This window comes from Coregonus clupeaformis, chromosome 24, assembly GCF_020615455.1.
Source record: "Coregonus clupeaformis isolate EN_2021a chromosome 24, ASM2061545v1, whole genome shotgun sequence".
Lineage (NCBI taxonomy): Eukaryota > Metazoa > Chordata > Actinopteri > Salmoniformes > Salmonidae > Coregonus > Coregonus clupeaformis.
In genome coordinates, this window is record NC_059215.1 from 36,565,771 (window position 1) to 36,593,684 (window position 27,914).

Sequence of the window (27,914 nt, forward strand, 5' to 3'; positions counted from 1 at the left end):
TGCAACCCATATGTAACAATACTACATTTTACTACAGAATACTACAGTACTTACTATAGAATTCTGTAGTATACTGTAGAATACTATACTACACACTGTAGTATCCCTCGCATGTGTAGTACTTACTATTGAATGTTGTAGAATACTCTAGTAAATACTACAGTAATGTCTGCAAAAACACTACAGTAAATACTATAGTATATACTACAGTTTTATTTTACTACAGTATTTATACTATAGTTAACTGTAAATACTACAGCATACTACAGTATAGGATCCCAGATTGAGTGCACACCGTCGATTGACCCATGAAACCTCATTGAAGTGACTAGACACACTCTGCAACATGAGACCCGCTCGCATTCCACATGATCAACATACAGTGCCTTCGTAAAGTATTCAGACCCCCTGACTTTTTCAAAATTTTGTTAGGTTACAGCCTTGTTCTAAAATTGATTAAATTGTTTTTTCCCCCTCATCAATCTACACACATTACCCCATAATGACAAAGCAAAAACAAAACAAATATTATTACTTTTATTTATTATTATTACTTTTTGCTAAAGTATTCAGACCCTTTACTCAGTACTTTGTTGAAGCACCTTTGGCAGCGATTACAGCCTCGAGTCTTCTTGGGTATGACGCTACAAGCTTGGCACACCTGTATTTGGGGAGTTTCTCCCATTCTTCTCTGCAGATCCTCTCAAGCTCTGTCAGGTAGGATGGGGAGCGTTGCTGCACAGCTATCTCTCCAAAGATGTTTGATCGGGTTCAAGTCCGGGCTCTGGCTGGGCCACTCCTGCATTGTCTTGGCTGTGTGCTTAGGGTCATTGTCCTGTTGGAAGGTGAAGGTGAGCCTTCGCCCCAGTCTGAGATCCTGAGCGCTCTGGAGCAGGCTTTCATCAAGGATCTCTCTGTACTCTGCTCCGTTCATCTTTGCCTCGGTCCTGACTGGTCTCCCAGTCCCCTCCGCTGAAAAACATCCCCACAGCATGATGCTGCCACCACCATGCTTCACCGTAGGGATGGTGCCAGGTTTCCTCCAGACGTGACGCTTGGCATTCAGGCCAAAGAGTTCAATCTTGGTTTCATCAGAACAGAGAATCTTGTTTCTCATGGTCTTGAGAGTCTTTAGGTGCCTTTTGGCAAACTCCAAGCGGTTTGTCATGTGCCTTTTACTGAGGAGTGGCTTCCATCTGGTCACTCTACTATAAATGCCTGATTGGTGGAGTGCTGCAGAGATGGTTGTCCTTCTGGAAGGTTCTTCCATCTCCACAGAGGAACTCTAGAGCTCTGTCAGTGACCATTTGGTTCTTGGTCACCTCCCTGACCAAGGCCCTTCTCCCCCGATTGCTCGTTCTGGCCGGGCGGCCAGCTCTAGGAAGAGTCTTGGTGGTTCCAAACTTCTTCTATTTAAGAATGATTGAGGCCACTGTGTTCTTGGGGAACTTCAATGCTGCAGGCATTTGTTGGTACCCTTCCCCAGATCTGTGCCTCGACACAATCCTGTCTCTGAGCTCTACGGACAATTCCTTCGACCTCATTGCTTGGTTTTTGCTCTGACATGCACTGTCAACTGTGGGACCTTTATATAGACAGGTGTGTGCCTTTCCAAATCATGTCCAATCAATTGAATTTTCCACAGGTGGACTCCAATCAAGTTGTAGAAACATCTCAAGGATGATCAATGGAAACAGGATGAACCTGAGCTCAATTTCGAGTCTCATAGCAAAGGGTCTGAATACTTATGTAAATAATTTTTGTTTTTAATTTTTAGTACATTAGCAACAATTTCAAAAAATCTGTATTTACTTTGTCATTATGGGGTATTGTGTGTAGCTTGCTGAGGATTAAAAAAATATTTAATCCTTTTTAGAATAAGGCTGTAATGTAACAAAATGTGGAAAAAGTCAAGGAGTCTGAATACTTATAATATAATATGCCATTTAGCAGATGCTTTTATCCAAAGCGACTTACAGTCATGCGTGCATAAAACATTTTTTTGTGTATGGGTGGTCCTGGGGATCGAACCCACTACCTTGGCGTTACAAGCGCCATGCTCTACCAGCTGAGCTACAGAGGACTACTTTCCGAAGGTACTGTACTCTACTGCACTGTACTGTACTGTACAGTGTGACAATTGTCCCTTTTGAGACTAACCAGACGGTGACCTCAGCCATTTGCACATATCACAATATGATCATTTAACACTTGGTCAAATGATGACTCACTGATGGTTGAACAAACATGTCACTGGATGGTTGCTTTTAATGCTGTTGACTGTGCACTCTGTCACTGTGGAGAAGAATTGAGGAAGTCTAAAACTCTGTGACCTGACTCGAGCCATTGTTCTCCTCCTGGTAGCAGAGCTGGCCTCCACCCCCACGCTTGGTTGCATAACATGGAGTCAGCCCAAAGCATCCACTCAGCGAACACAATAAGCAATTCAATACTAGTGGCGCTCTGTGTGGGCGTTGTCTTGTCTTCTTAATTGCTGTGTGACACATCAAAGCAACGTGTTAGGTTCTCCAGTTATTCTATAGGCACTCTGGCTCATTTCAAATACACTCCCCTAAGGTTTTATTTGGCTCTATACTCCAGCATTTTGGATTTGAGATCAAATGTTTTATATGAGGCGACCGTACAGAATGTCACCTTTTATTTTAGGGTATTTTCGTATATACAGTTGCGACCAAATATATTGGTACCCTTGCACTTTTCTTAAGTAATTCCCTATTTCTTCTCAAATAAGTTGAAATATAAAAACACTTTTAGTTCTCCACACCTTGTTTATTCGATTTTCAACATTGCTGAACCAATTGTATTTTTGTAAACTTAAAGGGAAATTTCACTGCTGCTCTATTTCAGTATATATATGACCATTAATATGTTATTAACTTATCATGTGTGTCATAAAAATTGCAACATGCAAATACGAGCGTTTCTGCATCTCACCGGTATAAACGGGCCATCTAAGATTCCTGGTTGTAAGCAAACCACAATATCCAGAATTCATAGCGATTTCAGGACGTAGTGGAGAAATATCAAAATGTCTGTGTTTGTGTTGAAACTGATGGGGTTGCCAGGTTGTCGAACGTTGAAAAGTGAAGCTATTCCATTGATATTCCCCATCACTTCAAAGAGGAAGGCACCCGATCAGCCAACATCAGTGCAGCAGAAACAAAGTCAATCTGAGGTAAAGGTAGCTAACTAGCTACATTTGTTTATCTAAACCAAAATCTAACTAGCTAGCTTTCATAATAAGCTGGCTAAACATTCCAAAGCAAATCAATGTAATTAGCCAGCTGCTATCTGGCGACATGATTTGTAACTTTGCAATGTTAGCTTCGTTAGGTTGCGTTAGCTAGCTACAGCCTACCGGACTGTATCTAACCGTTAGCTAGCTAGCGAACTAACTACCACAGAGGCTAACATGATTGTGTTTAGAGTCCGATCCCATCAACACCTGCAGAGGCATCAACATCAAGCTCAGCACCAGGAGCTATTGTAAGTCACCTTTGCTAAATCTTTCCATGACTCGATGATGAACAAATAAATACACTGGAGCTAGGCATAAACATGGTCAGTGTCTTGTTGTTATAGTTGATGTATTTACAAGTAAGCTACAACTTCTACTGTAGTTTTCTCAATATTATGGAGGCTTAGTTGATAGTTCATGCAAAGCTTGAAAATTGAAAAAATAGGTATTAGGTGTGACTGACTGGTGTGTGAAGGTTAGTATGCATGATCTATTGACATGAGGGGGGTGGGTAGATATAGTACCTTGTTTGAGTGTGTATTGATGGGGACAAAGTAGTAAAATGTTGGCTAATCACTGACTACTGTGTGTGCTACAGACTAATCCTGCTGCTGATGACGATGACCTTAACACCAGCTTTAGTAGTACAGAGCCCGTAGACCCATTGGATTAAAGCTTTCAGCCGGGAACAAGCTCAACATCATCTGACTCGGAAACAAGCCAGGACAGCCAAAGGCATTTATGAAAGCACAATACTCTCTTGAGAAAACAAAATCACCAATACACTACACTGTCTACAAGACAAGTGCTCCTCAAACTTTTCACACCCTTGTAGTCAGTTCTTTGGCATGGGTAGAGGGGCTGTTAGTATCCCCTTCTAGCCTATTAATTCTTGTTGGCAGTGTTTGTCTACTCAACAGCACAACTGTAGGTGCTCATACACAACAATACACGACTAGACTGTCTACACGTCAAATCCCCCTCAAACTTTTCACATCTTTGTTAGCAGCCCATCTCAAAGCCCCATTATTGACTCTGAGTGTAACAAAACACATACCAGTCTACTGTACCCTGTTTTGTTTACAGATTTAACATGGTTTCTTGTATGGTTACACATCCTCTTGATCAGTCTTCATGTTTTACACATCCTCATCATCAGTCTTCATGTAATAATAATAATAATATGCCATTTAGCAGACGCTTTTATCCAAAGCGACTTACAGTCATGCGTGCATACATTTATTTGTGTATGGGTGGTCCCGGGGATCGAACCCACTACCTTGGCGTTACAAGCGCCGTGCTCTACAAGCTGAGCTACAGAGGACCACGTCTTTCCAGGAGACTTGCAGTACAAACAATTATTCTGCAAGAGGTCAAAGCAGTGGGTGGTGAAGAAAGTGTACAAGCCCAGAACGCACCACTTCAGGGAGAGGCTTGTCCACCTAGTTATGGAGTGCAGAAAATACCAGACTGTTGTCTACAAGAAGCCAGAGTCACAGCTCCCCAAACCCTGCCAACATTGCCACAGCACCACAGCCTGCTAAACCAGATGCCATTACCCAACACAAGAAGAGGTGCACCAGCTGAAGAACATTCTGGAACCTGCCTGGAACATTCAACCAACACAACATCTATATTCAATTAGACTGATGTTGTAGTATAATATAGAATACCTAGTATGCTCACAACTGCATTGTGGTATAGATATTGGTAGCGCTTGTACATATGTATATAATGGTGTTTTTTATAATATATGTGTACTGACAAGTGAGTGAATGATTCCTACTGCATCAGAAACCAATAGTGTTGAGTTCAACCTCTGGATCAAAGCATTGTGATATTCATGAAATGTATTTGGATAAACTAGCTACAATATTACTGCTAAAACAAATGATGCAGGGAGTTGGCGTATCATTGACATTTTAATTTGTTGGCAAGTTGTTGGCAAACATGTTTAAATAAAACAGTAGATTAGTCTGTCAATATAGCAAATAAGTAGACATGGCTTCGAGACAGTTTATTTGCTCTGGAGACTGAGGTGAGTTTACACAGCAGTATGCAGGAACAGTTATGGCAATGTATGACATATACAGTAGAAAAATATACTACTAGCGCCTATAATAAATACTTAAGTTCTACAAAGGGAATACTTGCATATGGTGTGTTTGGGTAGTGCAGTGAGGTGTTCGCAGTCACTTTGATACAAGGGGTAATTGTTGTTATGGGACCTTTCACGTCTCCTCTTGAGTCATCAACTTCTTTGTATCCAAGTGGTATTGTCTGTGAGGGAGACAAAAACGCTATTAGACATTCATGGGCAAATATTGCGTACTGTCTATTCCTACTGTAGCAGCATGATGTATAATATGAGATCTCTCACAGACACACATTAGCTAGCTAGCTACAACACACAGGTATAGTTACTCCAAGACTAATATGAGTCATAAAGCCAAAGTCATTCCTTTACTCTCTCATCAAAATATTTATCCATTTTGCGCCTAATGAGATGCACAGAGGTTAGCTAGGCTCTATTGAACAAGGGCAACCATATCTACTCGCTGCTAGCGTGATCATGCAACGGCGAAACACAAAGGCCACAATAATTGCTACAAAACATGACTACATTCATTTTTAGAACAGACAGCAGGCTCAATCAACCAATGGTTGAACTCTCCCGGTGTGAAAATTCTAAAATACTGCTATAGTGCATAATTATGTCTGAAACACCTCTCATCAATCAGAATTATGTAGGGCTCCTGGAAAAACACCCAAAATAGTGTCTAGCTGTGAAGTTTACCTTTAAGTTTACAATTGTAATTTAGAAAATAAAGACAAGGCATGGACAAAATTATTGGCACTCCGGAGCTAGTATTTGGTTATACAGCCTTTGGCCAAGATAACTGCAGACAAACGCTTCTTGTAGCCATCAATGAGCTTGCTTCACCTTTCTACTGGCAATTTGGCTAACTTTTCAGCAGAAAACTTCTCTAATTCTTCCATGTTTGAGGGGTGCCCTCCACCAACTGCTGTTTTCAGCTTTTGCCATAGGTTATGGATGTGATTCAGATCTGAACTCTTCGTTGACTACTCGAACAGCCCAGTGTTTCTTATTGAACCATTTCAGGGTACTTTTGATGTGTGTTTGGTGTTGTCCTGCTGGAGGATCCACAACCTTCAGCAGACACACCGTTTTTGGACCATGGGTTGAACATAGCATTCCAAAACACCCTGATAATCTGCTGATTTCATGATGTCTTGCACACGTGCAGATCTGAATCACATCCAAAACCTATGGCGAGATCTGAAAACAGCAGTTTACTAAAATAAAATTGGTTCTGCAATGTTGAAAATCCAATAACAAGGTGTGGAGCCCTTTTTTTTCTTCAAAGAAATAGGGAATTATTTAAGAAAAATGCAAGGGTACCAATATATTTGGCTGCAACTGTATCTGTTTTACCATTTTAGAAATGAAAGCAGTTTATGTATTATTCCCCCCATTTGAAGGTGTCATAAGTATTTGGACAAATTCACATAGTGTATTAAAGTAGTCAAAAGTTTAGTATTTTGGTCCCATATACCTAGCTTGTTGGATGAATTTGCAGTTTGTTTTGGTTGTGTTTTGGATTATGTTCAATAGAAATTAATGGTAAATAATTAATTGTGTCATTTTGGAGTCCCTTTTATTGTAAATAAGAATATAATGTTTCTGAACACTTCTACATTTGATGTGTACCATGATTACGGATAATCATGAATAATGATGAGTGAGAAAGGTAGAGGCATAAATATCATACCCCCCCAAAAATGCTAACCTCTCCTGGTTAGCATGTTCTGGGGGAATGATCTTTGTGCCTCTAACTTTCTCACTCATTATTCACAATTCATTCAGGATTATCCGTAATCATGGTAGCATTAATGTAGATGTGTTCAGAAATATTATATTCTTATTTACAATAAATGTGATTCCAAAATGACGCAATTCATTACTTACCATTAATTTCTAGCACAACCAAAATACATTTGAAATGCATCCAACAAGTTTGTAGAGTAACAAGCAAGCTTGATGTGGTCATTGCGCACTAGGAATATGGGACCAAAATACAAAACTTTTGAATGCTTTAATACACTAAGTTAATGTTTCCAAATACTTATGGCACGTTTTAAATGGGGGACTAGATGCACAAGGTGATTTCATTCCTAAACGGTAAAACAGGTATGTATGGAAATACCCTCAAATAACAGGTGACATTCTGTACTGTCACTTTAAATAAAACATTTGCTCTCAAATCCAAAATGCTGGAGTATAGAGCCAAATTAAACGTTTTAGCTTCACTGTCCAAATAAATACATAGGGGAGTGTACATACATAAATATCTTGGTTTCTGTCATTCGTCAATGTTGTAGATTCTATGAAGTTGTATATTGCAACTGAGCCCATGTAGTTTAAGCCAAGGACAAATTCCTGTTTGACTTTTATACCCCTCCCCTCCTCTGCCACCCTCCAGGGAGAGAGCCCTACGTCCCCGCCCCAGACCCGCACGGTCAGCCCGCCATCAGCCAAGCCCACGTCCCCGCCCCCCGTCGCCAGCGCCACTTCACCACCCACCACCCCCAGCCCGGTTGGCACCGGCACGCCCCGGACCCTCTCCACCTCCCAGAGCAGCGAGCAGCTCCTCAATGGGAATGGCAGCGGAGCAGCGTCGGCATCTAGCCTGATGGGCCAGACCCGGAAGGGTAGCCTGGCGGACGTGGAGGCCCTAGTGCCCACACACGACGAGCAGGGCCGGGCCATCCCCGAGTGGAAGAGGCAGGTGATGGTGCGCAAGCTCCAGGTCAAGATGCAGGAGGAGGAAGAACACAAACGCAAGGTAGGCGTTAATGGAGAGGGGGTGAGAGAAAGATAGAAGTCTGAGTGTGATGAGAAAGATTCACAGTTTCAGCTCTCCTTTTTGTGCTACTGTCACATAACTGGTGCTGGGGGAATACCAGGGTCAAAAGAGGTTAAAAGGGTTTGAAAGCACAAGGAGGATTGCTGAAATGTGGGTTGGTGTGCGATTTTGGTGGGTTTGTTTTGTTTGAACGCATGCTCAAGCCTTTGCTGTGTCTTTTGAAAGAGCTTGATATGGCCATCACTGCATGTCAATATAGGATATGGATTATATTCCTTAAAGGGAGCTGGGTTTGGTTTGAGTAAGAACATAGTTGTGGTGCTTCTGATGTTTTATGGCAGTATCTGATGGTTGATTTTATAATCTGAATCGATTTGTTGATTTTATAATCTGTTTAGAAGTAGGCAGGTTGTAGTCAGATGATTGATTAGTTGGGTTTGAGGACTTCTACACGAGCAGTCTACTTTAATTCATTACTTTTAAGTTTTAATATACAGTGCCTTCGGAAAGTAGTCAGACCCCTTGACTTTTTTCATATTTTGTTACGTTACAGCCTTATTCTAAAATTGATTAAATTGTTTTTTCTACACACAATACCCCATAATGACAAAGCAAAAACAGGTTTTTAGAAATTCTTGCAAATGTATTACAAATATAAAAAGGAAATATCACATTTACATAAATATTCAGACCCTTTACTTAGTACTTTGTTGAAGCACCTTTGGCAGCGATTACAACCTTGAGTCTTCTTGGGTATGACGTTACAAGCTTGGCACACCTGTATTTGGGGAGTTTCTCTCATTCTTCTCTGCAGATCCTCTCAAGCTCTGTCAGGTTGGAGGGGGAGCGTCGCTGCACAGCTATTTTCAAGTCTCTCCAGAGATGTTTGATCGGGTTCATGTCCGGGCTCTGGCTGGGCCACTCAAGGACATTCAGAGACTTGTCCCCAAGCCACTCCTGCGTTGTCTTGGCTGTGTGCTTAGGGTCGTTGTCCTGTTGGAAGGTGAACCTTTGCCCCAGTCTGAGGTCCTGAGTGCTCTGGAGCAGGTTTTCATCAAGGATCTCTCTGTACTTTGCTCCGTTCATCTTTGCCTCGATCCTGACTAGTCTCCCAGTCCCCTCCGCTGAAAAACATCCCCACAGCATGATGCTGCCACCACCATGCTTCACCGTAGGGATGTGCCAGATTTCCTCCAGAACATAGACGCTTGGCATTCAGGCCAAAGAGTTCAATCTTGGTTTCATCAGACCAGAGAATCTTGTTTCTCATGGTCTGAGAGTCTTTATGTGCCTTTTGGCAAACTCAAAGCGGTTTGTCATGTGCCTTTTACTGAGGAGTGGCTTCCGTCTGGCCACTCTACCAAAAGGCCTGATTGGTGGAGTGCTACAGAGATGGTTGTCCTTCTGGAAGGTTCTCCCATCTCCACAGCAGAACTCTAGAGCTCTGTCAGAGTGACCATCGGGTTCTTGGTCACCTCCCTGACCAAGGCCCTTCTCCCCCGATTGCTCAGTTTGGCCAGGCGGGCAGCTCTAGGAAGAGTCTTGGTGGTTCCATACTTCTTCCATTTAAGGATGATGGAGGCCACTGTGTTCTTGGGGACCTTCAATGCTGCAGACATTTTTTGGTACCCTTCCCCAGATCTGTGCCTCGACACAATCCTGTCTCGGAGCTCTACTGACAATTCCTTCGACCTCATGGCTTGGTTTTTGCTCAGACACGTACTGTCAACTGTGGGACCTTATGTAGACAGTTGTGGGCCTTTCCAAATCATGTCCAATCAATTGAATTTACCACAGGTAGACTACAATCAAGTTGTAGAAACATCTCAAGGATGATCAATGGAAACAGGATGCACCTGAGCTCAATTTCGAGTCTCATAGCAAAGGGTCTGAATAATTATGTAAATAAGGTATTTATGTATTTATTTTTTTATTTATATTTTTCTACAAATCTGTTTTTGCTTTGTCATTACGGGGTATTGTGTGTAGATTGCTGATTTATTTTTATTTAATCAATTTTAGAACAAGGCTGTAACTAAACAAAATGTGGAAAAAGTCAAGGGGTCTGAATACTTTCCGAAGGCACTGTTTGTGATTAGATGAATGACAATCCTTTTCAGAGGTTATGTTTTAAGTCTTTTTATGGGTCAATAAGTTAGTATGTGTAGTCGAAGTCTCTGGTCTGCCTGGCTGCTTGCTACTAGTATCTGTGCCCTTAGTATCGGCTACTATTACCTGTGGGAGCTTGAACATAAATTATTCTTCACAATTGCAGCAGTTTATCATAATACAAGTAACACAATTGTGTCTTGAACAATAAAAACATGAATAATTGATTGACAGGTTAGAACTGTGCATGTATTCCCCATGCCGAATGTCCCTAAAGCAGTTTGAGGGATTATTTGCTAATGTCCCTCTTTTAGGACTATTGATAATAGGCCTATCAGGTGTTTGTTAATTTATATATTCTATATTGTATTTAAACATATCACTATCAGATTGCTTTGTTTTGACTGGAACGTTGAATATGATTTCAGATACTTAAGTCAGTACCTGTTCCATCCAAGATGTTGGGCATTGACAACTGTACTAATATAGTGACAGATGCCTTAATTATTTTTAAGTCCATGAAGAACCCATACATGGTATGCTGATATAACCATTTCCGAATGTATGAGTACTATCTAAATGATGCTGAATGTAATTGTAGCCCTTCCACCAGGCCATGCAGATACTGTATATCCTGCTTTGGTATATTGAGTTCATGGGTCACAACAAATGCATGCATTCTTTTTTATTTTACTTGAGTTTTGTGCTGAACCCAGGCCCTGCAGAGTGTGGTGAAATGGATACTTACAGGCTACGGTGCCCATTCCAATACTAGCCCGTTTAAAAGCCTGACATGCAGTAGGATCTGGCTGACGGCTTCACAGTGTGGCTAGTACTCGGAGATGGAGCAGTGCAGCTCTAAGTCGTTACATGCTGATTCAGTGGTGTGATGCAAGGCCTATTCACACTAGCTCAATGTCCATCCACTCACTCCACGTTATCTACTTCTTTGAGGATGCTTCTGTGGGTTTCTTTTTTGCTATGGATAAGCCTATTAAAACTCCTTATAAAACCAATAGTGATTTATAAAACAACCCTATTCTCACACAATTATAATGAAATACTAACTAGGAAAGAGAATAATTAATTTGCTCCAATGATCAAAACAGAATAGTGAACTTTTTTTAATCATGACATCAAACTTGAACATTCTATTTGAAGGTCTGCTTGTAAACAGCTTATAACCATTAATTACATAGTTTGTTAACCATTTAAATTAAATAGATACATGTATAAGCCTGATCCTCTCTGTCATAATTGATTTATTCATATACAAATAATATTGAATGATTTACAAACTGTTAACTAATAGTTAAACTATTAAATAATTAATTATAAGCAGTTTAAAAGCAGACCTCCAAATAAAGTGAACCCATACACCCAACCATATTCAGCCAGCAGTTGTGCGCTGAGGATTTTTCCACCCTGCTTTCATAAAGGAGTAGCCTCTGCCCTGACTCACAGCTAATCTAGGAGTTATGAAGCTTGTACTGAGGCAGTGCCATTGCACCACTAAATCCATGTAAATCCTGTGTGACGAGGAAGTATGAACATGCGCCGTGTGTTAACAGTACGCCAGGAAGTGCAAGCTGAAGGAACTTCCCCCCTTCCCCCCTCTTTTCTGTTGTTCTTTGCTGTCCCTTGACCTCTGATCTAGTTTGCGGCCAGTGGACACTACCAGCCTCAGGAGTGGCACTACTCTCACGTCCACAATGCCATCCTGGGCCCCTTCGGAGAGCTGATGATGGAGGACGACCTCATCCGCATTGAGAAGCAAATCGAGAACTTGCAGGTCATGCACAAGGTGACGGAGGTGGAAAAGGAACTGGAAGAGTTGGAGCGAGAGCTTCAACAACTCCTTCCCGTGTCTGCCGCCCTCAACCAGGAGCACTTCTACATCAACCCCAAGCAAGTTCACGGGCAAGCGGAAGATCTACCAGCCTGGTGCAGCAAAATCTCAACGCTGCTCAAGAGCATGGCTATTCTCCTGGCCACCCTGGGAGGCAAGACGATAGACATCTTGGATTTGATATCTCCCGGATACGCTCAGGAGGAAGCGAGTAACAATAGGATGGGCCAGATGACCCCAGCAGTGTCCATTGCCACTGGGGTCATTGGACGATCCCAGTCGTTCTCCACCAGGGAGGAGGTGGAGAAGGAGATCAAGCAGTGTGGTGTCTCTGTGAAGAACCTGAAGGCCAACTATGAGATTCAGAACCAGTTCCAGTTTGCCGACGACAAAACGAACCGGGTGTACAAGCGCAAGAGGTCCCTCCCTGTGGTGAGCGAGTCCAGTTATCGCCCCGAGCCGATTCAGGAGGACGAGGTCCCGTGTTCCCCTGCAGAGGCCCTCCAGTCCCCTAACAACGGAGTCCTTCCTCCAGTCCAGGAATCTCTGCCTCTGGTGGAGGAACCTCTAATCATATCATCTCATGCTCCTCTTACATACCAGTCTTCCGAAGTGATCCCTGAGTCAGATCAGTTCAACCAGGTTCTGTCTACAGACCCTATACTGAACCACGAGCAGCTGACGCGGAGCCTGGAGGTGCAGACGGACATGAGCTACGTCCAGGAGTGCATCGAGATGAGGAAGGAGCGGATCGTCTTCTTGTTCCTAGAACACTGGAGAAAGTACACCCTCTCAGAGTCCTACAGGCCAAAGTACACAGGCAGACGGGGAAGTCTAGGGGTGGGTCTGGACGACTATAACCGGTTCACCGCTGATCTGGACGGAGACATACCGAGTGAGGACGACAAAACACTCCTGTTCATGAAGTCCAGGCAAGTGGTCGGGAACCTGATTGGCCACTGGAGGACCATCATGAGCCAGGTGCCCACGCGCCAGATCCGCCGGCTCAGTCGGGCCCAGATGATCTACTGGCCGGAGCACTTCCTGCCGCACGTTAATGGAGCACTGGTCAGCTATGAGACCCTGACCCTAGACCTCTTTATGCTGGGCTACTTCCAACTCCTAGAGATGAGCATGTCGCGCAGCGAGCGCAAGTTCCGCCACCTACTGTGCTACGAGATGTTTGACCGCCTCGGCAGCTACAGCTGGGAGCTGATTCGCCAGTTCCACCGCGAGGTCATGGAGGAGATTGAGCAAGGGAAGCGGGACTGGGGGGACAGCTTTGAAGACATTAAGCAAAAGTCCTTTGGTGACTCTGCGGACGGGGGAGGAATGATGACCGCCTCGCTACTTTCAATTGCTCCTGACGTGCCGGTAGTGCCAGTCCAGGAGCCGTTGCCTGCCCCGGAACCAAACCTGTATTTGCCTTTGACTGTTGTACAGGATAGTGTCCAGCTTACTGCTCAGGACTGCATTAACCATGCAGAGCAGAGTGCAGTGGAGGACACTGTTCAGGCAGATGTGAACCCTTCTGAACTGAGTCCAATGAATGGGCCTATGCAGGATGCTGTGAAACCTGAAAGTGTAGCACAAGAGAGTGTTCCAAAAGACACAGTTCAAACATATGTGCAGGATTCTGCGCAGAAAACTGGGCAGGATACTGTTCAGGAGGCTTTGCAAGACTCAGTAGTCCAGGTTGTGACAACTGAGACCACAGTACAGAATATAGGGAAGGGTGTGACGCAGGACATTGCACCTGCTCCACTTCAAGTCACCATAGTCACACCCCTATATGAACCTCCGCACAGAGAAGAGCCCAATGAAGACTCAATCAAACTGATCTACGAACTGAAAGAGTTCAGCAATGAGGAGATCAGCAGATATATTGAGCGCAGCTTTGCCTTCTGGAAGGAAAAGGAAGCTGAACTGTTTGATATCTGACCATCAGAGATAAGCAGAGGATATGTGGAATACTCTTTACACACAAGTGTTAGGCTAAACATGCTTGGATAAAGCAGGCAGCAAAGCCACGAGGGAAAGTGTCAAGGAAACTAACCTCCTACGTGGAATATGCTAGGGAGAGAAAGCTAGTCTGTGTTTTAGCCTTGAGGCCTCAGATAACACAAGGAAATGTGACATGGTTTCAGTAAGGAAAGGAGCATCCAGCCTGTGATTGGATGTCCGGCAGTCAAATCACTTTGTCTTGTCCACCACTGATATGAAAAAACTATCAGATGTAATGATACAGTAGAAGAGGGAGTGCTCTAAATGTGCTTCCTGCAATGATTCCCTGAATTCTAAATAGTCTTCGGAACAAATATTTTTAATTTAAAGTTTCTTATCTGTTATTGTTTTACAACGGTAGTTCTTTGATATCCAAAGACAGACCCTAAAGTTGGAGAATGTGGTGTGTGAGGTGGTTTATCATCAAAACGTAATATAACATGTTATACTTAAGCAAGTCCATTTGGACATAATGCAACCTACTGTATGTAACATAATGTCATACTGTAGAGAAGAGTTGTGCGAGGTGCCCCTGACCCCCCAAGAAACTGCACCCTTGGCATAAGTGACATTCTAATGATATTTATACTAGTGCATTTTTAGGGTGTATGCTGTTTCACCTTTATTAGTTATTAGTAAAACTTCTACATGAGATACCCTATGCTGTCATTAAGCAGACACACATACAGTAGGTTGGACTCATTATATAGATTTGACAAATATTCCCTTAAAACTCTACAGTCACAATTGACTATCAAGCCTTACTCTTACATATACAATTCTTGATTATGAATAATAGCTTCATATTCAAGAATTATGATCACTTTAGCTTCTACAAATTGATAACCAGATCAGAGCCATATATTCCTTGTCCTCAGTCTCACACATAATGCTTGACGCACTAGTTGTTGCATGAGCTCAAAGGCAAGGAATGTACAGTAGGTCTCCAGTGTTGGGTTTAAGTGTTACGGGTTACTCAATGGCTCACATGCTATCATTTTCCCCCAGCCTGTGACCTTATCAGGATGTATACAATGCACACCTTTCAGTACAGATTAGCAGCATGTTGATGATAGCAGGGTCTGTATTCAATGGAAATGGATTATGCTTTTGTTACAATATTGTTTTGCATCAACACTTTCACATGCTGATATATCAGCAAATAATTCGGTCACCAGATTTAATTTTCATTCTTAAATCCTTCGGATTGTTGATAATGCATGGGGTAGAGTAAGAATATATACAGTATATCTTCACACTTTTATATAGATATTGCATTGATTGCAGTTTATACCTTTTGATGATTTATTATTCAAACTGTTTTGCATTTAGATGTGTTTCTGGATTTTTTTCATTTGTTACAGAATTTGTTCTTATCAATAAAGTTTGAGTAGGTATGTTTTTGCTTGATTTGTTTGACATTTTTATGCTTTGTTTAGCAGGTCAAAGTAAAATTCATGAGCTGATTTTTTTTTTTTACATGACAGAGGACCATGTATTTTCTACACAAAACATATATATATATCTGATCGATGTGTAGCACCTACATGTAGCACCTGCCTTAATTACCCCCAGATGTTGCCGATTGTGACATTTACGTGCTTTTGTCATTAACGATCAACAGTCTAATATTTTTGCCTGAAACATAAAACTTGCTTTTCAAGAATCCCCTGATTGGTTCTCTACTGCCGTTTAAAAGGTCATGCAAAGCTCCCATTCCCAATTAGCCTAGTCAAATTTGGTCCGTGCAATAAGCCTAAATTGAGTAAGAGTATAGTGCGCTTTAAATAAAGATTGTGCCTCTTTTCGCCCTACTAGAGTACTACACCAGTACACATAACAAGGCAGCCAGTCGATGTGGGTATTTCTAAATTTGTCAACCAACATTTATTCCTCTACTGCGACAGACAGCCATGGCAGCAAAGACACATTTTGTCATAGCGTTTTCTCTTCGCCCCTCATGTCCAGATTAAATTCCGCCCCCCTGGGCTAGTAACCCTCTTACTGTCACCTGCTGTCATGCTAGTGAGTGGTGGCTTATTCTGAAGCCACAAGTAGGTTACTCCTTACAGTGGACGACTTCTGATCTACTTTAAACCAATCAATCCGAGGTGGGAGGCACTCTCGTCTTGTGGTAACCATAGCAATAGGTCTATACATAGATTTGAGTACAGGATGGCGTCAAGATTGTAGACTGTAGACATGGTTGAGACTGAGGGTACTGTCTAGATGTCCGGAAACCCAACAGACTGTTATCTAAGGCAATTTATCAACGCAAACACCGGCCCCCCAGACAAATATTGATTATTCATTTGGATAGAAAGATTGTCAACTTACACTGAACAAAAATCTAAATGCAACATGCAACAATTTCAAAGATTTTACTACGTTACAGTTCATATAAGGAAATCAGTCAATTGAAATACATTCATTAGGACTTAATCTATGGATTTCACATGACTGGGAATACAGATATGCATCTGTTGGTCACTGATACCTTAAAAAAAAGGTAGGTGTGTGGATCAGAAAACCAGTCAGTATCTGGTGTGACTACCATATGCCTCATGCAGCACGACACCTCCTTCGCATAGAGTTGATCAGGCTGTTGATTGTGGCCTGTGGAATGTTGTCCCACTCCTCTTCAATGGCTGTTCGAAAGTTTGCTGGATATTGGTGGGAACTGGAACACGCTGTCGTACACATTGATCCAGAGCATCCCAAACATGCTCAATGGGTGACATGTCTGGTGAGTATGCAGGCCATGGAAGAACTGGGACATTTTCATTATCCAGGAATTGTGTACAGATCCTTGCGACATGGGGCTGTGCATCATCATGCAGAAACATGAGGTGATGGCGGCGGATGAATGGCATGACAATGGGCCTCAGGATCTCATCACGGTATCTCTGTGCATTCAAATTGCCATCGATAAAATGCAATTGTGTTCGTTGTCCGTAGCTTATGCCTGCCCATACCATAACCCCACCATGGGGCACTCTGTTCACCACGTTGACATCCGTAAACCGCTCGCCCACACGACACCGTACACTCTGTCTGCCATCTGCCCGGTAGAGTTGAAACCGGGATTCATCCATGAAGAGCACACTTCACCAGCATGCCAGTGGCCATCGAAGGTAAGCATTTGCCCACTGAAGTCGATGAGCTTACCTGAGACTGTTTCTGACAGTTTGTGCAGAAATTATTCGGTTGTGCAAACCCACAGTTTCATCAGCTGACCGGGTGGCTGGTCTCAGATGAGGTGAAGAAGCCGGATGTGGAGGTCCTGGGCTGGCGTGGGTACACCTTGTCTGCGGTTGTGAGGCCGGTTGGACATACTGCCAAATCCTCTAAAACGACAATGGAGGCAGTTTATGGTAGAGAAATAAACATTCAATTCTCTGGCATTTCTGCAGTCACAATGCCAATTGCACACTCCATCAAACTTGAGACATCTGTGGCATTGTGTTGTGTGACAAAACTGCATATTTTATAGTGGCCTTTTATTGTCCCCAGCACAAGGTGCACATGTGTAATGAGCATGCTGTTTAATCAGCTTATTGATATGCCACACCTGTCAGGTGGATGGATTATCTTGGAAAATGATCAAATGCTCACAAACAGGGATGTAAACATATTTGTGCAAAACATTTGAGAGAAATAAGCCATTTGTGCATATGGAACATTTCTGGGATCTTTTATTTCAGCTCATGAAACATGGGACCTACACTTTACATGTTGAGTTTATATTTTTGTTCATTGTAAATGATTGAGATGGAGGAGATGGGCAAATGTCACATTACATTTCAAGTAAACCCTGTCCCTGTCCAGTAGTTTTAACTTAATGTCAAAGTCCTATGGCCAATGATTGCATGAGTTGCTAGGTGTGCTCAATATAACTCACCCAGTGCATCGGGTTGGTGTGGTTTTCACTTTTGGGATCATTCCATCAGTCCTAATGTACAAATCCTACCTGGTGAGCTAAATTGAGTCCATCTGCTTTTGAAAATCAACCCAGAGATATACAGTGCCTTGCAAAAGTATTCATCCCCCTTGGCGTTTTTCCTATTTTGTTGCATTACAACCTGTAATTTAAATGGATTTTTATTTGGATTTCATGTAATGGATATACACAAAATAGTCAAAATTGGTGAAGTGAAATGAAAAAAATAACTTGTTTCAAAAAATTCTAAAGAATTAATAACGGAAAAGTGGTGCGTGCATATGTATTCACCCCCTTTGCTATGAAGCCCCTAAATAAGATCTGGTGCAACCAATTACCTTCAGAAGTCACATAATTAGTTAAATAAAGTCCACCTGTGTGCAATCTAAGTGTCACATGATCTGTCACATGATCTCAGTATATATATACACCTGTTCTGAAAGGCCCCAGAGTCTGCAACACCACTAAGCAAGGGGCACCATGAAGACCAAGGAGCTCTCCAAACAGGTCAGGGACAAAGTTGTGGAGAAGTACAGATCAAGGTTGGGTTATAAAAAAAATATCAGAAACTTTGAACATCCCACGGAGCACCATTTAAATCCATTATAAAAAAATTGAAAGAATATGGCACCACAACAAACCTGCCAAGAGAGGGCCGCCCACCGACACTCACGGACCAGGCAAGGAGGGCATTAATCAGAGAGGTAACAAAGAGACCAAAGATAACCCTGAAGGAGCTGCAGAGCTCCACAGCGGAGATTGGAGTATCTGTCCAAAGGACCACTTTAAGACGTACACTCCACAGAGCTGGGCTTTACGGAAGAGTGGCCAGAAAAAAGCCATTGCTTAAAGAAAAAAATAAGCAAACACGTTTGGTGTTCGCCAAAAGCCATGTGGGAGACTCCCCAAACATATGGAAGAAGGTACTCTGGTCAGATGAGACTAAAATTGATATTTTTGGCCATCAAGGAAAACGCTATGTCTGGCGCAAACCCAACACCTCTCATCACCCCGAGAACACCATCCCCACAGTGAAGCATGATGGTGGCAGCATCATGCTGTGAGGATGTTTTTCATCGGCAGGGACTGGGAAACTGGTCAGAATTGAAAGGAATGATGGATGGCGCTAAATACAGGGAAATGCTTGAGGGATACCTGTTTCAGTCTTCCAGAGATTTGAGACTGGGACGGTTCACCTTCCAGCAGGACAATGACCCTAAGCTTACTGCTAAAGCAACACTCGAGTGGTTTAAGGGGAAACATTTAAATGTCTTGGAATGGCCTAGTCAAAGCCCAGACCTCAATCCAATTGAGAATCTGTGGTATGACTTAAAGATTGCTGTACACCAGCGGAACCCATCCAACTTGAAGGAGCTGGAGCAGTTTTGCCTTGAAGAATGGGCAAAAATCCCAGTGGCTAGATGTGCCAAGCTTATAGAGACATACCCCAAGAGACTTGCAGCTGTAATTGCTGCAAAAGGTGGCTCTGCAAAGTATTGACTGGGGGGGTGAATAGTTATGCACGCTCAAGTTCTGTTTTTTTTGTCTTATTTCTTGTTTGTTTCACGAAAAAAAATATTTTGCATTTTCAATGTGGTAGGCATATTGTGTATATCAAATGATACAACAACCCCCCCCCCCAAAAAAAAAAAATGCCAAGGGGGTGAATACTTTCGCAAGCCACTGTAAGGGGAGGAAAATTATTAAATTAGTGAGTAGGTATGAGGCTGTGTGTGTGTGGATTTGATCAATTGGGGTTTTCTATTTCACCTCTTCTCTAAATATGCCCATATTTTATCATTGCAAGAAGTACACCATGTTCAAAGGACCAGAGTCCAATAACTTACCAAGCTCAGCTCAGACGAATCTACGGTAAGACACAGTATTGATCTCTGCTGCCAATAAATTCATAGGATTACCTCAGGAGCAATGCTTATCAACATGAAGGATAATGTCTAAACATAGGTTAAATTAGCAATGCGCATGCCCCGCCCACCTGAGGATCTGTCTTTGTCCGCCATCTAGTTCCTGTGTTTTGAGGGGTGCAAAATTTAATCTTAAATCTCGCTGGATTGATTGCTTTCATTTTACTCCTGCGACTCTTTCATACTCTTGCTTGTGCTTGTTGTTTTTCCCCGCTAACGTTACTAGTAACTTCATCCATTCACCAACTGTTGCATTTATTAGAATACTTTTTTAAACGGTAACAATTTTGATGACCGTTGCAAGTTAAATATGACAATATTTATTTTTACGGAATTAGAGGAATTTTCAGGCATCCCCTAAACAGCAATAGTTCTTGTTACTCCTCCAGGTGTGTTTGCATCGATGCATCCCGAAATTGCGCGCTATACGCCTATTCTGATGTGATGCAATTAGTATCCAGCCATGTAAATCTAGAATGGATCCTGTTGTATTGGTAACATTAAACTGGCTTTGTCTCTCTTTCCTTGCATGTCTATCAAATGACTCTCCCCCACCCCCCATTCTATAATTCCCGGGGGGTGTAATAGATCTGTAGCTAGGTGAAGATTAGAAATCCAAGATGGCCCCCCTCTCAGCCCCGCCTCCAATTACGACCTGAAAGAGGGGAGTCGTCAGGTTTCAGGTAGTGTGTGTGTACACACCTCTGTGTGCGTGCACTGCAATGAGCTGGGTTTCAGTGACTTAAAAATGTGTCTCTCTATGCCGCAGTCTGGCTGATAGGGTCTTTATACTAGACCTGGGCTCAAATACTATTTGAAAACTCTTTAGCCTGTCTGGAGTGCCAGATGGGTGGGGTTTGCAGTTTTGCGACTACTCTATTGGTTACCTTGCGCCAGGCAAGCACAATCAAGCCCAGATAATATATTTGAAATGATTTCAAATAGTATTCGAAGCCAGGTCTGCTCTATACAATATAAATGCTTAAAGGGACATTTTAAAACATTTCAACTGCATATTCATCTCCAGCACCACCCCAACATCAACGTATGTGAAAATGGCGCGTTTCTATGTTTCATAGTCAAAAAGATAGAGAAAGATATGTGTTTCCAATGACATCATCAACCAATTAGTAGGCAATGCCTACTCATAATTAGTTAAAATCACATGATGCACACTGACGTCATTGGAAACACTTATCTTCCTGTATCTTGTTTTACTACAAAACATTGAAACGTGCCATTTTCACATATGTTGATGTTGTGGTGGTGCTGGAGATGAATTTGATGCTTAATCCAATCAGGTGCTTCACCTTTGTGAGCTACATCATAGAAACAAGAAAGGATGGGAAAGTCTCAGTTCCTGGGAGGCTAAAGGGATGACTGTAGTAGTGGAGTTGGAGATGGGCAGGGACAGTGTTACCAGTGGGGCCCCATTGTGACAGAGTTGGCCCCTGTGTATTTGGTCCTCTGCAGGTGGACGAGGAGGCGGCGCGCCTGGCATCCATGCCAGCGTGGCGAAGGGACATCATGAAGAAAAAGCTTGATGAAGAGAAGTGAGTGAGAGGCGACGCTACTCGTCCCATTCCTCCAATCAGGAGCCCTCGGGGTCTCCACTGTCACTCCACTCTCTGATTTGTCCTCACTTATGTCAATTTCTCTGGTTGTTAATGTCTGTCTGGTTAATGTTTTATTTCTTTTTTTCTGTCTTTTCCCCACCTCAAGTTCAGTTGGGTGGGTTGATTCTAAAATTTGCAAGTCATGTAGATCCTGAAATGTTTAGAGTATATAGCTAGCTACCTACTGTAACCACAATGCATTATTTCCTGTAGTCATTAAGTGATGTAACATTTTGAATGCATTAATACTGTAATTACTTAAATTCCCCTTTGTGCTTATCTTCTCCGGGTCGGGCAGGGAGCAAAAAAGGTAAGAAATAAATATTTGTTATTATCATTGATGCCATTTGGCATTTTGGTTTCACATGGACTGAAAAGTTATATGAATTTGAGATCAAGGTTTCCATCTGCTGGTCAGTAGTTGTACTAGCATAATACCCAGAATTTGATACATCCTCTATACCTGCAGTTATTTCATGAAGCAGTCAAACTCTCATCAATATTCTGAAAAGACTCCATCTAAAATTGATCAACTAGAGGCAGGCATGGCATTATTGACTCCTATACACAGATGTCAGCCCTCAAATGTTGCTGCCTTTTTGATACAATAGGGCAATCAGTCATTGCTGATTGTTGATCAGAGTTAGTTCACTAAGTCATCGATCCTGCTCCATTAAATACCACACATGCATAAAAGCTATAGTTAAAACATCCATAAGGCATAAATCTATTTACAGTTGAAGTCGGAAGTTTACATACACTTGGGTTAGAGACATTAAAACTCGTTTTTCAACCACTCCACAAATTTCTTGTTAACAAACTATAGTTTTGGCAAGTCGGTTAGGACATCTACTTTGTGCATGACACAAGTCATTTTTCCTACAATTGTTATCAGACAGATTATTTCGCTTATAATTCACTGTATCACAATTCCAGTGGGTCAGAAGTTTACATACAGTGGGGAGAACAAGTATTTGATACACTGCCGATTTTGCAGCTTTTCCTACTTACAAAGCATGTAGAGGTCTGTAATTTTTATCATAGGTACACTTCAACTGTGAGAGACGGAATCTAAAACAAAAATCCAGAAAATTACATTGTATGATTTTTAAGTAATTAATTTGCATTTTATTGCATGACATAAGTATTTGATACATCAGAAAAGCAGAACTTAATATTTGGTACAGAAACCTTTGTTTGCAATTACAGAGATCATACGTTTCCTGTAGGTCTTGACCAGGTTTGCACACACTGCAGCAGGGATTTTGGCCCACTCCTCCATACAGATCTTCTCCAGATTCTTCAGGTTTCGGGGCTGTCGCTGGGCAATACGGACTTTCAGCTCCCTCCAAGGATTTTCTATTGGGTTCAGGTCTGGAGACTGGCTAGGCCACTCCAGGACCTTTAGATGCTTCTTACGGAGCCACTCCTTAGTTGCCCTGGCTGTGTGTTTCAGGTCGTTGTCATGTTGGAAGACCCAGCCACGACCCATCTTCAATGCTCTTACTGAGGGAAGGAGGTTGTTGGCCAAGATCTCGCGATACATGGCCCCATCCATCCTCCCCTCAATACGGTGCAGTAGTCCTGTCCCCTTTGCAGAAAAGCATCCCCAGAGAATGATGTTTCCACCTCCATGATTCACGGTTGGGATGGTGTTCTTGCGGTTGTACTCATCCTTCTTCTTCCTCCAAACACGGCGAGTGGAGTTTAGACCAAAAAGCTATATTTTTGTCTCATCAGACCACATGACCTTCTGCCATTCCTCCTCTGGATCATCCAGATGGTCATTGGCAAACTTCAGACGGGCCTGGACATGCGCTGGCTTGAGCAGGGGGACCTTGCGTGCGCTGCTGGATTTTAATCCATGACGGCGTAGTGTGTTACTAATGGTTTTCTTTGAGACTGTGGTCCCAGCTCTCTTCAGGTCATTGATTAGGTCCTGCTGTGTAGTTCTGGGCTGATCCCTCAACTTCCTCATGATCATTGATGCCCCACGAGGTGAGATCTTGCATGGAGCCCCAGACCGAGGGTGATTGACCGTCATCTTGAACTTCTTCCATTTTCTAATAATTGCGCCAACGGTTGTTGCCTTCTCACCAAGCTGCTTGCCTATTGTCCTGTAGCCCATCCCAGCCTTGTGCAGGTCTAAAATTGTATCCCTGATGTCCTTACACAGCTCTCTGGTCTTGGCCATTGTGGAGAGGTTGGAGTCTGTTTGATTGAGTGTGTGGACAGGTGTCTTTTATACAGGTAACGAGTTCAAACAGGTGCAGTTAATACAGGTAATGAGTGGAGAACAGGAGGGCTTCTTAAAGAAAAACTAACAGGTCTGTGAGAGCCGGAATTCTTACTGGTTGGTAGGTGATCAAATACTTATGTCATGCAATAAAATGCAAATGAATTACTTAAAAATCATACAATGTAATTTTCTGGATTTTTGTTTTAGATTCCGTCTCTCACAGTTGAAGTGTACCTATGATAAAAATTACAGACCTCTACATGCTTTGTAAGTAGGAAAACCTGCAAAATCGGCAGTGTATCAAATACTTGTTCTCCCCACTGTACACTAAGTTGACTGTGCCTTTAAACAGCTTGGAAAATTCCAGAAAATGATGGCTTTAGAAGCTTCTGATAGGCTAATTGACATCATTTGAGTCAATTGGAGGTGTACCTGTGGATGTATTTCAAGGCCTACCTTCAAACTCAGTGCCTCTTTGCTTGACATCATGGGAAAATCAAAAGAAATCAGCCAAGACCTCAGGAAAAAAATTGTAGACCTCCACAAGTCTGGTTCATCCTTGGGAGCAATTTCCAAACACCTGGAGGTACCACGTTCATCTGTACAAACAATAGTACGCAAGTATAAACACCATGGGACCATGCAGCCGTCATACCGCTCAGGAAGGAGACGCGTTCTGTCTCCTAGAAATGAACGTACTTTGGTGCGTTCATGCAAATCAATCCCAGAACAACAGCAAAGGACCTTGAGAAGATGCTGGAGGAAACAGGTACAAAAGTATCTATATCCACTGTAAAACGAGTCCTATATCGACATAACCTGAAAGGCCGCTCAGCAAGGAAGAAGCCACTGCTCCAAAACCGCCATAAAAAAGCCAGACTACGGTTTGCAACTGCACATGGGGACAAAGATCGTAATTTTTGGTATAATGTCCTCTGGTCTGATGAAACAAAAATAGAACTGTTTGGCCATAATGACCATTGTTATGTTTGGAGGAAAAATGGGGTAGCTTACAAGCCGAAGAACACCATCCAACCGTGAAGCACGGGGGTGGCAGCATCATGCTGTGGGGGTGCTTTGCTGCAGGAGGGACTGGTGCACTTCACAAAATATATGGCATCATGAGGAAGGAAAATTGTGGATATATTGAAGCAACATCTCAAGACATCAGTCAGGAAGTTAAAGTTTGGTCGCAAATGGGTCTTCCAAATGGAAAATGACCCCAAGCATACCTCCAAAGTTGTGGCAAAATGGCTTAAGGACAACAAAGTCAAGGTATTGGAGTGGCCATCACAAAGCCCTGACCTCAATCGTATAGAAGATTTGTGGGCAGAACTGAAAAAGCGTCTGCGAGCAAGGAGGCCTACAAACCTGACTCAGTTACACCAGCTCTGTCAGGAGGAATGGGCTAAAATTCACCCAACTTATTGTGGGAAGCTTGTGGAAGGTTACCCGAAACATTTGACCCAAGTTAAACAATTTAAAGGCAATGCTACCAAATACTAATTGAGTGTATGTAAACTTCTGACCCACTGGGAATGTGATGAAATAAATAAAAGCTGAAATAAATCATTCTCTCTACTATTATTCTGACATTTCACATTCTTAAAATAAAGTGGTGATCCTAACTGACCTAAGACAGGGAATTTTTACTAGCATTAAATGTCAGGAATTGTGAAAAACTGAGTTGAAATGAATTTGGCTAAGGTGTAGGTAAACGTCCAACTTCAACTGTACCTGGTATGTACAGTACCAGTCAAAAGTTTGAACACCTACTCATTCCAGGGTTTCTTTATTTTTTACTATTTTCTACATTGTAGAATAATAGTGAAGACATCAAAACAATGAAATAACACATATGGAATCATGTAACCAAACAAGTGTTAAACAAATCAAAATATATTTGAGATTCTTCAAAGTAGCCACCCTTTGCCTTGATGACAGCTTTGCACACTCTTGGCATTTTCTCAACCAGCTTCATGGGGAATGCTTTTCCAACAGTCTTGAAGGAGTTCCCACATATGCGGAGCACTTGTTGGCTGTTTTTCCTTCACTCTGCGGTCCAACTCATCCCAAACCATCTCAATTGGGTTGAGGTCGGGGGATTGTGGAGGCCAGGTCATCTGATGCAGCACTCCATCACTCTCCTTCTTGGTCAAATAACCCTTACACAGCCTGGAGGTGTGTTGGGTCATTGTCCTGTTGAAAAACAAATGATAGTCCCACTAAGCCCAAACCAGATGGGATGGCTTATCGCTGCAGAATGCTGTTGTAGCCATGCTGGTTAAGTGTGCCTTGAATTCTAAATAAATCACTGACAGTGTCACCAGCAAAGCACCCCCACACCATCACACCACCTCCTCCATGCTTCAAGGTGGGAACCACACATGCGGAGATCATCCATTCACCTACTCTGCGTCTCACAAAGACACGGAGGTTGGAACCAAAAATATCACATTTGGACTCTCCAGACCAATGGACAGATTTCCACCGGTCTAATGTCCATTGCTCGTGTTTTTTGGCCAAAGCAAGTCTCTTCTTATTGGTGTCCTTTAGTAGTGGTTTCTTTGCAGCAATTCGACCATGAAGGCCTGATTCATGCAGTTGATGTTGAGATGTGTCTGTTACTTGAACTCTGTGAAGCATTTATTTGGGCTGCAATCTGAGGTGCAGTTAACTCTTATGAACTTATCTTCTGCAGCAGAGGTAACTCTGGGTCTTCCTTTCCTGTGGAGGTCCTCATGAGAGCCAGTTTCATCATAGCGCTTGATGTTTTTTGCGACTGACCTTCATGTCTTGAAGTAATGATGGACTGTCGTTTCTCTTTGCTTATTTGAGCTGTTCTTGCCATAATATGGACTTGGTCTTTTACCAAATAGGGCTATCTTCTGTATACCACCCCTACCATGTCACAACACAACTGTTTGGCTCAAACACATTGTTACGAACCCCGTGGCTTTAAAAGTCTAGGGTGGATGGACAAGAGACCCGTAACATAACTCATGCAAATTAGAATAGTGACACGGAAACAGTGAGAACAAAAATACACCGACAACCATAAGCTACCGTCAAACACAAAATGTTTATTATGAACACACGGTAAAGGTTTGGGAAAAAGGGCTGAGCAGGACCCAAGGAATGAAACAATAATGTACAAAAAACCCTAAACTGATCTTGCCTGCCTCAAGAACCGCTAAGCTACTGCTAACCATACAAAAATACAGTGGGTGGTCCGCTCAGGTCTAACTAGTGTTTTTAGACAATGTTCTTTCTACGGGTAATGTATGCCCAAGGGAAACTTGCTAAATCCCCCTTTTCCCAGGAACACACAACATAGTTACCATATAGAGTAAACAGCAAATGCGTGAGTACACAAAAAACAGGACACCACAGTATCCATACTCACAAACGAAAAGAGTCTCTGTCAGCACACATAACTGACTGGCTTTTAAAACAATGGGATGTGTGATGTGAGTGAAAAACCAGAAACAGGTGGTGCAATGCAGAGGAATGTCCACTGATTGGTCCACCTCAGCAATCAGCAGACAAACGGATGTCGGACAGGTGGGACACCCCAACGACCACCAATCAGGAACACAAAGGACACCTGTGATTAGGGCAGAAGGAGAGGAAAAACACATACAGGATACCTGTATCCGTAACACGCATTAAGAAGGAAAGAAATTCCACAAATTAACTTTTAACAAGCCACACCAGTTAATTGAAATGCATTCCAGGTGACTACCTCATGAAGCTGGTTGAGAGAATGCCAAGAGTGTGCAAAGCTGTCATCAAGGCAAAGGGTGGCTACTTTGAAGAATCTCAAATATAAAATATATTTTGATTTATTTAACACTTTTTTGGTTACTACATGATTCCATATGTGTTATTTCCTAGTTTTGATGTCTTCACTATTATTCTACAATGTAGAAAATAGTAAAAATAAAGAAAAACCCTGTAATGAGTAGGTGTGTCCAAACTTTTGACTGGTACTGTATTTATAAATTACACCATAACATTGGTTTACCAGGTAGTTACCAGAATTACCTAAAGTATCCATTGTTACCAGACCTGGGTCAAATAC

The 27,914-nt window shown here is 42.4% G+C and overlaps 1 protein-coding gene across 2 annotated transcripts in view; it reads left to right on the forward strand.

The window, feature by feature from the left end:
- The window catches only part of espn (espin), a 110,738-nt gene that overhangs the window by 79,316 nt on the left and 3,508 nt on the right, over positions 1–27,914 (forward strand). For both annotated transcript variants that reach the window (XM_041846058.2, XM_045207172.1), the window contains 4 exons: positions 7,765–8,127; positions 21,449–21,528; positions 21,698–21,706; positions 21,890–21,901. In XM_041846058.2, the coding sequence (XP_041701992.2) occupies positions 7,765–8,127; positions 21,449–21,528; positions 21,698–21,706; positions 21,890–21,901 (464 nt within the window). The remainder of the gene's footprint in view (positions 1–7,764; positions 8,128–21,448; positions 21,529–21,697; positions 21,707–21,889; positions 21,902–27,914) is intronic.